Source organism: Coloeus monedula (assembly GCF_965178545.1).
Source record: "Coloeus monedula genome assembly, chromosome: 17".
NCBI classification, from domain to species: domain Eukaryota; kingdom Metazoa; phylum Chordata; class Aves; order Passeriformes; family Corvidae; genus Coloeus; species Coloeus monedula.
In genome coordinates this window covers 393845-409373 of record NC_138797.1, presented here as the reverse complement: position 1 = coordinate 409373, position 15529 = coordinate 393845, and the positions used below count along the sequence as shown (strand labels likewise).

Here is a 15529-nt window from a genome sequence, read left to right as displayed (position 1 = left end):
AACCAAGTAAAAATATTTGATAATTTATCTCCAGGTGAAATTAGTGTCTTTAGAGAAGGTATTGTCAAGCTCTTGTAGGGTTGAGACTGGTGTTCTAACCCCTGATGTTTGCCAAGGGCATTGGAAAGTTCCTTCTCTGGACAGCACATGTGGGCAATGGGAGTTGTGACTGCTCAGAGCTGTTCAAATGGGCTGTCAGAAAGAGATTATTTGATATAATCTCCAGGGTGTGTTACTTTATATTGCATATTTTTGGGGGGCGGGTGTAACAGTGGGATGAAAGAGTACTCTGTATATAATAGGTCAAGCTCTTGATAATTTTCATGACTCAAGGAAGGAGAGAGGCACTAAGATGTCATGAGCAAGGCTGCCTTACTGTTCTGCAGTACAAAGCCTGAGAATAACTTCTGTGTTCACAAGGAACAGCAGTGTTTCAGTGCACTGTGGAAGAAACTTCCACAGGATTTGAGAGAGGCAGACGCTGCCTGCAGTACACGTGGATGTACAGGCAAAGGGGAATTATTGTCAGGTGCTCTTCTTTTGCTGTACCCTAGACATTTGCTCTTGGACTGAATCAGACGGGATGATGCACTACTGTCTTGGTTTGAAAGACAGGTGTCTGCCAAGGAAGGCAAGAGTCCCTTGAAATGAAAAAAAAAAAAAAAAGCAACCCCCTTCCCTCCGAATTATTATAATTTTGAAATTAAGGGGCTTTCAGGTAAAGATATGAGGAACAGGAATAACAGTTCTTTACTATTATATATCCATATGTGTATAACAAGGCAAACAAACAGCAATAACTCTGGCAGTAACAGCAAACAATCACAAACCCAGTGCCAGCCTTCTCGGCTGTCAGGCCCTTTCCCCTCGGGTGCAGTTCCGCTCGCAGCCGGCAGGGGCGCTGGCGGCTCCCGGTGAGCAGGGCAGGTGCGATGGTTCCCCCGCGGCTGCAGGGGGCGCTCCGGAGCGAGCTCGGGGAGCACGCGGCACTGGCGGCCTGGGATCCCGGGAAGGGATGGAACAAAGGCTTCACAAACCCCTGGGCAGCCGATCCCGGGATCCCGGGGAGGGATGGAACAAAGGCTTCACAAACCCCTGGGCAGCCGATCCCGGGATCCCGGGAAGGGATGGAACAAAGGCTTCACAAACCCCTGGGCAGCCGATCCCGGGAAGGGATGGAACAAAGGCTTCACAAACCCCTGGGCAGCCGACCCCGGGATCCCGGGAAGGGATGGAACAAAGGAGCTTCACAAACCCCTGGGCAGCCGATCCCGGGATCCCGGGAAGGGAAGGAACAAAGGAGCTTCACAAACCCCTGGGCAGCCGATCCCGGGATCCCGGGAAGGGATGGAACAAAGGCTTCACAAACCCCTGGGCAGCCGATCCCGGGATCCCGGGAAGGGATGGAACAAAGGCTTCACAAACCCCTGGGCAGCCGATCCCGGGATCCCGGGAAGGGATGGAACAAAGGAGCTTCACAAACCCCTGGGCAGCCGATCCCGGGATCCCGGGAAGGGATGGGACAAAGGCTTCACAAACCCCTGGGCAGCCGATCCCGGGATCCCGGGAAGGGATGGAACAAAGGAGCTTCACAAACCCCTGGGCAGCCGATCCCGGGATCCCGGGAAGGGAAGGAACAAAGGAGCTTCACAAACCCCTGGGCAGCCGATCCCGGGATCCCGGGAAGGGATGGGACAAAGGCTTCACAAACCCCTGGGCAGCCGATCCCGGGATCCCGGGAAGGGATGGAACAAAGGAGCTTCACAAACCCCTGGGCAGCCGATCCCGGGAAGGGAAGGAACAAAGGCTTCACAAACCCCTGGGCAGCCGATCCCAGGATCCCGGGGAGGGATGGAACAAAGGCTTCACAAACCCCTGGGCAGCCGATCCCGGGAAGGGATGGGACAAAGGAGCTTCACAAACCCCTGGGCAGCCGATCCCAGGAAGGGATGGGACAAAGGCTTCACAAACCCCTGGGCAGCCGATCCCAGTGTCCGGCCGGACCCTCGGGAACAGCAGGCTGGAACAGCAGGGACGAGCACAAATCCCGAGTGGCAGATGAGGTGTATCGAACTCCAGAGCTGCAGCGGGAACCCCGGGAGGTGTCGGCAGGCAGGGCATGTGGGGCTACAGAATAGCGAAGGCTCAAAGCAACTGCAAAGAAACGGCGGGCAGGGCAGCCACAGCCCAGCTCCCAGGAGGGCAGGGAAAGGCGGGCTTGGGATGCCGGGATCTCTCTGGTAGAAGGAAGGCAGCCAAAAAAAACCAAAAACCTGCAGTGTTGACGAATTCCTTCCAGCCTCTCTCTGTCCAAATGCTGAGAACTAACAGCCCACGAGCCCAGGTGACAAAGAGCAGCTCATTGGACCCCGCCCTCAGTGGCCAGGACTTTCAGTTTTTCTTAAGCGCTCAGTAATTTGTCCCCCTGGCAACATGTATGGGGAAAATTCTTTAAGAGAAAAAGAAAACAGAAGGAGAACTCCTAAAACCCCAACAACTACTCAGGTCCTGCATGGTTCCTCACCTGTTCTTTTTCTGGAAAATACTGAATGTTTTCATTCAGTTGGTTTCAGAGTTGGCAATCAATTTAATATTAAGCCTGTTATTCTGATATATTAACATCTGCCCTGAAAAATTTACCAGATGAATTTCTGCTCCAACTATGCCTTTAATGTGAAGTATCTTGAGTTGACTCCTTATTCATTATGAAACAGTTTTAGAAAGGGAATTTTTAAAGAGTTCTGATATGTGGCTGTAGCAGCCACACATACTTTTGGATTTTTTCTTTTTATTCTGGTCTGTGATATTTTCAGATTAAAAATCTCATTGTTTATACCACTTGCAGCAAGGGAAATTCCCGTTGGATAAAAGGAAACTATTTTTGCAGTGAGAATGGTGTGTAATGCTTGAATCTACATCCTTAGAGATTTTCAAATCCGTAAGGCCCTGAACAACTGGATCCAGCTTTGAAATTACTCTTGCTTGGAGAGTAATCTCTCCTCCAGAAATCTCTTCCAGCCTACACGGTTCTGCAATTGCATCCAGGTCCCATAAACAGAAACCTTGCCGTGTTCCTGCGAAAGAGGCTATGAACAGGCTTCTGAGAAACTTCCTCTTAATTCTTACTTGAGGAATTAGTTTTAGACTTTGGTGTAGTCAGCTTTTTCCTTCTCTCTTGCTTTGGTGTGGTACATCCTTGTCTCATGCAGGTTTCTAAGGAAAGAAATCAGGAATTAATCTGCCATAACCAATTCTTTCTAAACACAGAGGGGTTAAACGTGAAACCCATGTGATGGTTCAACTTTAGTCAGGACTAGAGTATTAGAACTAAATCACTTGTATTCAGATCTTCAGTTAGTTTTGAAAGAAGTAAAATCTTTGTGTTTTAACATCTTCGGGGGTCTGTTTACAATAACTGCATATCCTAGTTGACAATCGTCCTTGGGATCATGGATTTCCATCATAAGATATGTGATGTGAAACTGTCTTAAGCTTATGAATGTTTGCCTTATCCCAAATATGCAAAACTGAATTTCACTTAAGAGGAACCACCTTAACTTACACTTATTTCTTAATGAAAACTAAATTCTGAGTTGATCTAATCCATGGACTTTGGTTTGGAGAAGTTTGGGTGAGGAAAAAAGTTGTTACTGCTTTTACCAGATAGCTATTGCAGCAAAAGCTAGATTCAGATTACCTTTCTAAAACCTGTTCTTTTTTTGGTATAAGTTGTTTACCCAGTCCAGTTCACAGTAGATAAGCTTTGGTTTCTGATTTTGACCCCTCAGATTTTAACAGGAATCGGTGTGGGGGTGAATGAGGAAAGGCAGGGAAAGAAGGAAGGAGAAAAAGGAAAACAGAAGTTCTATTTGCATTTTAGGAAGGCAAGGGCTTGGATCTCACAAGTCTAGGAGGCACCTTTTAGGAGGATGTGTCTGCTGGATTTTTGCAGATCTCAGGTAGTAATGATCAGAGCTGTTGCAGGAAGAGCTAAACTCACAAGCAGCTTGGAACCAAGAACAGCCATTGGAAATCTGTAGAAAGCAAATTGGGTTTGGGTGAACATGGAACCTGGTGAGTAGGTCAGTTTCCTCCTCAGGCCTTATCTGACAAACTTAAAATTTGGGAAGGCATGTTTGGTACAGAGTGCTATCTGCCTTTGGCTTCCAGCTGCTTGCAGAAAAGCATTCCTAATTCTATGAAAAACATCACTTGCCTTCCAATGGTATTTTAGGTATTTACTTTATATGCAGTTTTATAACTGACTTCAAACACAAGTCATTCTTATGAGTGATGTTTAGCTTCAGTAGCTGGTGTTTTCTGTCCTATGTCTCTGTTGTATTCATGCAGGTGTTTGCAAACTACCCCTGTAACTTGTAAGGGAGGATGCTTACAGTGGCCGAAAGAAATGTGGTCCAGTGCTGCATCACAGAATCACAGACCTCAAACACCTCATTTCAACCCCTCTTTCACAGGCAGGGACACCTTTCACTAGACCAGGCTGCTCAAAGCCCCGTCCAACCTGGCCTTGGGTACTTCCAGGGGTGTTTCTACTTCTCTGAAATAAGACATTACTATGCTTTATCAAAAGGCTTCTATCCATTTCAGAAACTTGTAACGTGAATGCCCATGCTGATGTGTACTTAGGTGTTCATTTATAGGCCTGGTTACACAGAGCACCATGAACACTCTAGTGAGTTTGAGAGTATATTTCCCTACCCTTTTGTATGTGATCCTCAACTTACACTGCAGGATTGGGAGGCAGTTCCAGAGGTCATTACATGTCTGGTCCTCACTGCATGAGTTGGTTCTAATGTGATTGTCTGATAGGCTCCTTCATCTCATTAAACCAGGAGAAAGCTAGCCTGGCAAAGAGTCTGCATTACATCTGCTCATGTTGCAGTCAAGCATGCCAGACATTGCCCAAGGCAGGGTTTGGGCCCTGGCTGCAAGGGGATGGAGCAAAGGAGAGATCTGAAGGGTCTGGTTTTTCTTTCAGAGGCTGAGGTGAAACTCGAGTTCCTCCGTATGTCCTGACATAATACCCTACAACAAGGTAACTCAAATTAGCAAAATTAGAGTTCTGTCCTATGTTCTGTTTACACTCTTATCTAGATGGATTAGATTTATCATTCCCTAAAGCCAAGTGCATATGTCCCTGTATATCATCTGGCAGCATCCTGAGCATGTACATTGATCTGCTCCCTGATTCAGCTGAAGAGCTAATGCTGCCTGGACACCTGGTTTCTTACAATCCAATCTCAAACTGAGATACTTGACAGATTTAGAAAAAAGACAGCACACAAGGAGCCTTTTCATCAGTCAGTTCATTGATCCAAGTGAAAGGTAGTCCTGAAAAAAACACTTGAGGGAGTGGGTAAGGAGATCTGATTTTCCATGTTACTGCATAATCATCAGCCTGGTGCAAGGGAAGAAGAGGAAGGAAATTCTGTCTGGTGTAGAGAGGGAGGATGGGAGCATCCCTTTTGGCAGAAACTCACAATTGTATTAAATAACTAATGAAATTATCTCCTGAATTGTCTGTACTGTATCCATTACTGGTTTTAACTGTGCTAACTGGAGTTGCCTCTCCTGGCCAGCTGGCTCAGGAGGGACATGCAATTCAGGCTGACACATACAGGGATGTTTTCTGCTTGGAAGCATATACACAGACTGGAAGTGATGGACGGGACAGCTGTGTGGCAGTTGCAATGGGTCTGAAGTAATGGCACTGATACTTGAGAAGAGGTTGTCCTTCAATGACACAGGTTGGGCCAAAATGAAAGAGCTTGTTCTGGGAAGCTCAAGGAGCAGTACTATATGCATAAGGGGAATATTTCAGTAATGAAGAAGAACGGGCAAAAAGCATATAATAAAAATCTTATTTTACCAATTTGTTTCTCACACAATTGTATTCTTAAAATTTGTATCAGTCCTGTGAATGTCCCTTTTGCAAGCAGTCTGCAGCTAGAGCAGATTAAGATAGTGAAACATGGATTAAGACAGGAAAGCATCCTGAGACTTAGTCTGTCTTCTGTGGACTTCGATATTCCTATTAACCATCAGTATTTAATATTGAACAATATGTATTTGCTGTGATAAAACTTAAGGACTCTCCCATGTCCACCATGGTGGATAACTTGGAATTGGAGCTGTTGAAGTGTTTGATCAGCTTGTGCCTGGAAGTATACTACTTTCTCATGGCCAAAATCCATTTTTTTCAAGTTTGAGTGAAGTAAGAAGAAAAGTTTGGGGTTGCTCTATGAAGACACTAGAAGAGATTTGGATGTATATACATATACAGCACAGTGGAAGGCTCTTCTTTACCTGAATGAGCTGAACCAGAAGCATTTGTGTCTTCTTAGCTGCTGAGGAGCAGAGCTATTTGTTCTTCCTGAACTTTGCACATGTCTGTGATGATTTTTAAGTTTGGTTTATCCAGACTGCACATGTATTTGTATATATATTTATTGCATTGTACATGCCAAGAGATCACCTTCACTGGTGGATACGTTACTACATTTGGTTTAAGTTGTACAATTTATATATTTGAGTGAACACAAAGTTTAAATGAAAGTCAATCTACAAATTTTTTCTTCTGTCCCAGTAGCACCCCATGCAAATGAACTAAAAAATATCAATCAAAATTGCATTAGAAAATATGAAAGCTGAGGTCTGACTAATTCTCTAGCTATACAGTAACTTAAACAGTGGTTCCTCACAGGCAGCAAGAAGGCTCAGTTTGGTGTAATGGTTATGTTATGGAATGGTTTGGGTTGAAAGGGACCTTAAAGGTCCACCTTCCACTAGACCAGGTTGTTCTAAGCCCTGTCTAACCTGGCCTTGAATCACTGCAATTTAATGTTTAGTAAACAGTGAAAATGCAACTTTTTCAATAAGATAAGTAAAATGCAAAATCAGCATTAAATTTCAGTAAATTGAAATGTGGTATTTGATGATAAAAATCACTGTTAAAATCTCATTTAAACAGATTTCCAATTCACCTTGCTCTGGAATGCTTTACTTTGCTCAATGCAATATGTACTCACATTTGATTAATTTTTTTTCATTTAAAGTGTGAAAACACAGTCAGTTAGTAGGAAGCATGGATGAAATGAAGCAGAAACAAGCTTGAAAATAAAACTGCAGAGGAAACTGAAGGATCTGGAGGAAAGCAGTCAGATTTCATCATAAGCTGCTTAAGAGCACGTTCCTGCTGAAGACAGCATTTTCCCCACTTGCCTGGTGTCGCATGGGCAGATGTGTGCTGGGGAGCAATTGAGGTCAGCTACACATAGTGAGTGCTCAAGGGTGGGGACACAGGACAGGGAGGAGGTGGCAGGAGGAGAAGGTGCAGTGGATGCCGTGACAGTGCTGATGAAGAGCTACATGTGTTTTGGTTTGGACAAACATCCAGCCAAAAACCTCAAGAGCCCTCACTGGTGCCTGGGTGGGATCTCCTGAATGACAGGGCTAGTGGAAGTAGGTGGCTCAGTGGAGGTGAGAGCACCTTGGAACAGATCCACTTGAACATGTCCTTCACTGTGGAACTGGCAAGAAGGGCTCTGTGGTTTGGTCTGAGCTGTGTGAGCTCTGACACTGGATGATACAGGTGTTGCTTTAGAGTGATGCCACTGGGCACAAAAGGACATAGAGCATCATGCGAGTAACATGACTGGTGGTAACAATCACTGCTTATTTCATTTGCCTTGGGGAGAAAGGAAATGCTGCAAAGCTGTTTGAAAGAGATACCATGATCAGAAGAGACTCTTTCAAAGACAATAATTTGCACAATTTTCATCAGAAATTTCTCATTCCAGTTTATATCCTGGGGTGTCTCCACTCTAAAACTTCTTGGACTGTCCTGTATAGGGGAGCTCAGCATGGTTCAGTGTTTTCATGGGCACTGGTCCAGATAATGTAAAACACTTTAAAAGACTTTAACAGCGTTCTTGCTTAATCAGCCCTGTGGTCGATGCCTGTTAATTCAGGCAGTCAGCAGGCATGGTGTCCTGCTTGCTGAGCTCAGTTACACCCATGGCAGTATGACACTGCCTTTATTTAGAATTGGACTCATCCAAAATTAATGGAAAGCAGGGCACAGACCTTTTCCTTACAAAACCATTGTTAAATGTAGGTCTTGTTTAAACACCTTAGGAATTATATGCACCAGCTGACATTTCTGTCCTAGGTGTAGCCCAGATATCAGGGACATAAAATCATGGTGGATTAGGAAGCTGCTATTGCTTTGCTCAAGTGCAATGATGCCTTAAAGATCTAGGAATAAAAGAACACACTTTCGAGACAATATTAGTATAGGAGGTAATATAAAGGCTGGTCTTTATTGGGGGCCTCCAGGGGCAGATATGGAAAAATGTCCACCCTGCATAGGGTGAATACAGTTTTGTAAGTTTAGCAAATTAGGATAATTGACAAGAATCTCCAATTAGAAGCACAAGTGATGAGGTAATTCCTCCCTGGTTCTACCCTTTTCTGAATTCCGCCCCCCCCCCCTTAGGTAGGAACTAAACTTTGTTTATGAAAATGTGTCTCGAAGAGCTGGTTTCAACCTTGGCTCCCAGTGAGCCAAACCTTGGACTCCCAGTGCTTGGAGCCTCTGGAATGTGTTTTGTCTTTCTGTCTATCAGGGTAGGGAAAAGTACTGGAGTTAGCTAGGAACTATATAACTACACAACAACAGTCTACAGAGTTACAAATATATATGAAAGAAATGTAAAAGCAAAATCATTTTGGCAACAGTGAAAGCTGGAACTGCACTGGTGAAGCAGAACAGTTTCTTCCTGTAGGTACACAGTTTGCCTTGGAGGTGGAGCACCATGTGGCACATTCCCAAAAACGCATGAGCTGGAATGCAAAGTGAGTAACCTTAGAAAATATTCTGAAACCGAATTTGGGCCCTTTGCTTGTTTCTCTGGAAGTTCACCATGTCAGCCAGCACTTTAGTATAGAAAACACAGTCACTTGTGCTGTCCGGAGGCTTACACAGGGCAGAGGAGCCACAGAACAGGAATGCCTAAGGATCTCAAGGCCCATAATTAAACTTACCTGAGATCTATATGCCAAGACTGTGGTCTGCCCAGCCAGGCTGAGGAGCTGTGCCAGAGAGCTGCTGGTTTTCCAGCAGCACAGGAAGCAGGAATCCCCTTATGAAGAACAGGAAAAGTTACAGTGCAGAGCAATTACACAGCAAACATAACTGAAGAAATAAAGGCCTGAGCAACAAACCTGCAGACCATGGTGTCATGGTTTTGACACTGGCTAAGCACCAGGCACCCACAAAAAAACCTGTTCACTCTTTCTCCTCTGCTGTAGCTAAGCAGAGGAGGGGAAATTAAAATGAAAACTTCATGAGTTGAGATAAGGATTAGGGGAAAAACATTTTAAGGGCAAAACAGGCTCAAAACTTAAACAGTTTTTAAAAAATTTATTATTAACAGAATTAAAAGTAAAAAGGGTAATGAGAACTAAAACCTTTAGAACACCTTTCCTTCCCAGTCCGTCCCTCTTTCCACCGACCGCACAAGGAGACAAAACGTGGGGTTTTGGTCAGTCTTTCACTTCTTAAAAATCTTTCTTCGGTATGCTTAAGGAAAAGAGTTTATTTCTTCTGCTGTGCTGTGGGATCCTTCCCACGGGAGATAGTTCTCTGCGAACTTCTCCAGCGTGGTTTTAACTTTCACAAGCAGCAGCCCGCCTGACCTGCTGTAACGTGAGTCCCTCCCACGGGCCAAGAAGTCTTCCCACAACTGCCTAGCGTGGATCATTTTAGTTCATGGGGTTTAGGCTTTTAAAGATGAGCTGTTCTAGTTTGGAAGCAAGGGTTCTCTGTCTCTATAAGCAAGGGTCTTCTCTCTCCGAGTTCCTCACTAGATTACAGCTTTTCAACATTCACTCGCGCCAGCGTGAGCACTGTTGCTCACGGGCTGCGCGTGGATCTCTGCATCCCCCCATGCACCTCATGAATTACAGATTTGTTGTATTGCAGTCCCCCCCCCCGGCGTGCAGAAGAATCTCAGCTCCATCGCCCGAAGTTCCTCACCCTCCTTCCTTTGCACTGACCTGAGTGTCGCCATGTTGTTCTCACGTGTCCTCTTTTCTCTTTCCTCTGACTCGGAAGAAGATTGTTGTCCGTAGGTATTATTGTTCTCAGGTTCTATCAGTTGAAAAGTTCTTACAGAGTTTCGCAGTGCAGAAAGGGTTGAGCTTGTCTGTGCTCCGTGTCGGGGAATTGTCTGCCGTGTTTTCATCGCTGGCCACATGATCCCCCCCGGCACTGCACGGGCGGCTCCTGCCAGGAGTGCCCCCGGCAGCCTCCTCACCACCCCTCGGGAGAAGAAAGGAGACGTGCCCGCGCCTTTTCCTTTCTTAACTCTGTCATCACAGAGGCGTTACCAACTTCTCTAATTGGGCTGGTAACCTGCGCATCGTCAGAGCCTTCAGTGATTGGCTCTGTGCCGGACAGAGTAGAAACTTCGAGCAGTTTGTTCCCGCCCACCAAAACCTAGACTGTTTTTAAACTAGCACACGTGGGTAGTGTATTTTGGTTCTGGCATAGGTTGCAAATTGTGGGTTTGTTCCCATCTTCCTTTGCATACCTGGGAGTAGCACTTCTGCTTTCCATCTTGTAAGACATAGCTGGCTTGTCAGAGAGCGGTTCTCAGGAACCTTACCCGGATTGTCATGGCTGTGAGTCCCTAGAGAGCAGCTTCCTCAGCTTGCCTCTGTTGTCTGCCAAATGAGGGAGCATATGTTTAGGTACATTTAATGCCATGTTGAGTAGCATAGCTTGCCAACTGATGGGTGTAATTTTGCCTCAGTGTGGTTAACATACCAGGCGAGAGTGTAAGTGGCTATGGAGGTAACGAATTATAAGCTGTAGTCAAACTGAGGTGAAAAAACAAGAATTTTTTGCCTCTGAATGCAAGGTTTTGTTGCACTGAGTTTCTAAACAGTGTAGAGAGATTGAACCTCCATAAGAAAACAGACTTGAATTCAAGATGCTGCTCTTGCAGCTCCTAACCCTGCAGGAAGCAGTTGTGCCAGAGCTTCAATGACCAGAAAGCAGAGCCTCAGAACCTGCAGGTGTTGCAGTTCACACTCGGCCTGTAGTACTCATGCTCTTGACTTACTGAACTTTACTGCGATTTCTTTCTTTGTTTATTGAAATGATGTATATTGAGAGTAGCTTTGTCTTAAAATAAACATGCACACATGTATTTAAGGTCTTATTTTTGTAGGTAGATGGTTTCTTTCTAGGGCTTGCCTGCCTTGTTTTTTTGTAGCCTTCTGTCTTTACCCTGATTCTAGTCTCTCTGCTTAATGATTCACCACATCTTTCCTGGATTCTTGTCTTACTGGTTTTCAAAGAGCATAGGTTTCCTTCAGCCTTTAGGAAACCTTTGGAAAGGGATAGATGGTTTCAGTTGGGGGATTTGAGTGTATTTACAGTGATATATAAATAGAGGCAAGAGGAATACTTGCAAAGCAGGTGGTACTGGGCCATTTATAGAAAAAGTGTATGATTTATACATGGATTGTTTCAGACAAACCTTTTGCTTTGCCTGGGCCTGTCTTCCACAAAAATCTTTTGAGTGCTATGAATATTTATGCTGCTTTGTTGTAGTATTTTAAACTTGCTTTCAGCTTATGAAATGACATGTTTGTCTGTTTAAATAACAGGAGGAATGGAGGGAGAAAATTGTTTCCTGGGAAGACAAGTCTGCAGAGCTTTTTTACAAGGAGTCTTTAGCATGGTTGGAGCAGAGGATAGCCCAGCTCACCAACACCCCACCCTTTCCTTTGCCTCTGCACTTGGCGATGTGCTCTACAGAGGTCTCTCTACTACAAAGCATCCTCTTTTGAGAATTTTTGTGGCCTTTTTTGCTCAAATGTGCCTGTTTGCTGTGTTTCAAACCAAAATGCATGTTGCTGTTAGCATAGCAGGTGCTCAGGTGAAGTTGTGGCAAACAGTCATGTAGAGCGAGTAGATTTTATGCTGTAATCACAAATTACCCAGATTTAATTCAGGGCAATCACACTGAGCTTGCTAAGACCTTGGGAGAAGTACATGCATCTGCCAACAGAATAGCCTCGGCTTGGATTAAAATGAAGTCCTGAGGCTGTCTCAGCCATTTTCTGGAGAGCTCACAAGTGAGTGGATTGGGAAGAGCTGATTCAGGAAGCTAAAAAAGCTGCTTGCAAGCAGTGATGGGGACCCCCTGTGCCTTTTCCTTCAAAAAACCTTCAAAAAACTTTGGAAAGCAGAAAAAACTTAAAATCGCTAGGTGAATAGATATAGAATCAAAGTGTTTAGGAAGAAACCACACCATCTGAGGCTGTGTAGGTTTAATCTTTGTGTGATTTTGCTCTCAGTTCAGCAATTCTCGGTGACTTCCTGGCTCACCTCAGTATTTGGTTCCCACTGGAGGGATCCTTTGTAGGTCTTGCTCCTGGGTGAGAATGTGCTATGAGCTGAGGAGCTTTCCAGGCCGACTGTGGTGCAGACTCACTGCAGAGCAAGACTCTTACTTTTCTGTGAACTTCCCTACAGAGGTTTTCACAGCTATTTGAGCCCAGCTGGTGTTAAGGAAGGTTGTCTCTTCTGTCTCAGATCAGCACCCAAATCAGCAGCCCTTTTTGTTGCTACCCAGCTTGCTTTAAGGAAGGGGCAACACATAGTGCACATTATGGCAAACAGCAGCTTGCCTTAGAGATCTCCCTTCCTTTGAGACAGCATTTGGAGCAATAGTGGACCAGGAAGACAATCATCAGATTAATTTCAGTGTGATGTTGTTTATTGTGTGCACTGTAGTTGCATCTAGAGATCAAGTATGGAAATCAAAGTTGATGAGATAAATGCATTTGTTAATCCTTGCTTTGAACCCCTACTAGGTTTTTATTCTTCTTATATAATATGTGATTAACAAAGTAGTGCGTGAGTTCAAGATGTGTGTCTCCCCTCTGACAGACTTTGCACACTTCATGGATGTGCTTGTATTGACAGCAAACAGTGTACCTGGGCAGGTTTATGCAGGATGCATCTCAGGCCTCTCTGGGACTTACCGCACTTTTTATAGCTCAGGGGAAACTAGAAGAAATATCTGCAAGGCTATAGCAAAAGTTTCTTTGAGCAATGTAAGGCAGAGCAGTTGGTGCTCTGAGGTGTTCTTTGGTCAGCCACAGCTCAGTAGAGAGGGGTTACTATATTGGTGCCCTCCTTCTCTGTAGACTCTGGTTTAGGCAAAAATGCAAGGTGTGAGCCCAAGACTCAGGAAAACTCCTGCACAGAGAAAGGTGGCTGGTGTGTGCACAGTTTTTTAATTCCTTTGGGTAGAGTGGACAACTTCTTTGTCTCTTGGGTGACCCCAAGAATAAGCATGACCTTCCTGCCTGCTACCAGTGGGTGTCTTTTCAAAGGAGCATAAGAGAAGGGATACGGTCTCCAAATAATAAGGTGAAGGTGGTCATTCCAGTACTGTGTCACCTGTCTGCACCTTATCTGCAGATAAGCTTTGTGATGCTTGTTTGAAATTCCTTTTGTGTCTGTAAGCTCGTGTGATGCTGTTTTGGAGAAAACCTGGTAGATATTGAGCTCTTAATCAGTCCCAGTGTATATGGAAGTTGTAATTCCTTAGTAGAAATATTTTTTTATTGCATAATATCTTATCAGTATGACAGTAACCAGCTTTCCTTTGGGGCTTACAGTGCACTACATAATGATTCTTAGTCTTCTTCTGAATAAGAGTTCCTTGTGGAGTAAGGGGATTGTTGCCTATAGATTAACTGGTTTCTTGACACTCTGACAACTGGTATGCTTTACAGCAAAAAAAATCTGAAAAAGAAAAATAATTCAGTTTCGTAAAGCAAAGGAGCTAAAAGAGACAGGAGTTCCTATTGCTGATTTTCAGAGGGAAAAGGCGTTTTGTTTTGATTTGTTTTGTGACAGACTGGCTTCAGCCACACCAGGGTTAGTCCTAGCACAAAGGGTGCAGCTTAGCACAGCATTTGGGGTGAGGGGGACCCCTCCTCCACACCACATGTTTGTGTTGGATTGAGGTGGATGGAGAACACAATTGTTATTTTTCTACTTTTTTTTTTTCTGTGGTTAGTAGTAGCCTATGATATCCTAGACAAATAATTTGATTTGTGACAGTATTCAAAAGTATTTTCCTAGCATGCTCAGCTGATGCACAGGAAGTCCACCACATGCGTACTTCTGTTCTGTCAAACGAAGTTGATGACTTCATTTATTTCATCTGCAGTAATAGGTACAATTTTCCTGAACAATCAGGTAGACTGCACCATCAGGTGTGATCATCTCTTGCCAGAGCTCTTTTCATGTTGCTGCAGCTGCTTGCTCTAGATTCTGTCTAGAAACACAGCTAGAGTGTCTAGAGTAAAAATTAAATGCCTTGTAAACTCAGCCATATTTTTCTTCCATCTTCATTGCTGTATTTGTATTCAAAGATTTCTCCTCTGGCTCCGTGGCAGCAGCCATTTCCCACAGACGTATGGCAGCTTCGCATAGTGTCCATTAATTCTTTTCTTTCCTTTGCTGACTCTGCACCATCTGATGGAATGATGGTTTGGGCTGCCAAGCTAACAGTGTTGTCTGCACATGTTCCACTGGAACAGCACTATCTGGGGCCCTTTTTATATCTCACCTTGTATCTCACCTTATATCTCAAGGACTGCCCTGAGTTCTGGACTGTCTTATGTTCTGCCAGCAAGGAGCGTGGATCTCCACACCTCCGTCTCCTGTGTGTAGATGTGGTTTTGTCTGTGTGTCTCAGGGATACAGCACAGCCTTGCCTTTGGTGGCAGGATGCTGGGGTTTGGGTGTGTAGGGCATGGTAGGGGGAAGTCAGTACTACCACATACTAAACACAGTTTTTCACTCTGCTGATCAAGTAATTTCCAGTTCATTTCCAGACATGCTATGGCTGAAATACCAGCAATGCGTAGAAGTGGATGCAGTTTCTCAGTTGAGAGGCCTGAGCTTTCAAGGACAGCTCTCGGTGGGCAGGGCAAGGAGTAACCAGACTAACACAGTGAGAGCAGGACTGGGTTTGCCTTCTGCACTTATACAGGTGCTTTATGTTGCATCAAGGACCAGCTTTTCACAGGCTTAATTTGAAGTATAGACAAGTCTAATGAAAAATCTCTAATCTTCCTTTGATTAGCATAACTTGTAATGCTGTTTCTAACAATACACCTTTGTTTCAGAATCCCTATTTGCTGCTTTGAGGATTAATTGGCTTCACTTCCAGCACCATGGATGAACTGCAGGATGTTCAGCTGACAGAGATCAAACCGCTCCTGAATGACAAGGTAATACTGGCTGCTGCTTTATCCTCACAAGTGTACTCGGGATGACTTTGTGTCTGGCAAGGAGCCCTAGCTGCCAGAATCTGTCTACAGATTAAACTACCTTAAGCACTGAAACCCAGTAAATTCTTCCCCATTCTGGTAATCTACCACCACCTACTCTTCCAAAGTCTCAGAGAAA

The 15529-nt window shown here is 44.6% G+C and overlaps 1 protein-coding gene and 1 long non-coding RNA gene across 3 annotated transcripts in view; one reads left to right on the top strand and one right to left on the bottom strand.

The window, feature by feature from the left end:
- NDRG3 (NDRG family member 3) overlaps positions 1 to 15529 on the top strand; it is a 63598-nt gene that overhangs the window by 14277 nt on the left and 33792 nt on the right. For both annotated transcript variants that reach the window (XM_082292807.1, XM_082292806.1), the window contains exon 2: positions 15247 to 15351. In XM_082292807.1, coding sequence (XP_082148933.1) covers positions 15295 to 15351 — 57 coding nt within the window. In that variant the 5' untranslated portion in view covers positions 15247 to 15294. The remainder of the gene's footprint in view (positions 1 to 15246; positions 15352 to 15529) is intronic.
- LOC309579613 lies at positions 8557 to 10284 on the bottom strand. The gene is made up of 3 exons (XR_014226919.1): positions 10081 to 10284; positions 9067 to 9164; positions 8557 to 8865 (listed from the first exon to the last, which is right to left on the bottom strand). It is a non-coding gene; the product is annotated as an uncharacterized lncRNA (long non-coding RNA).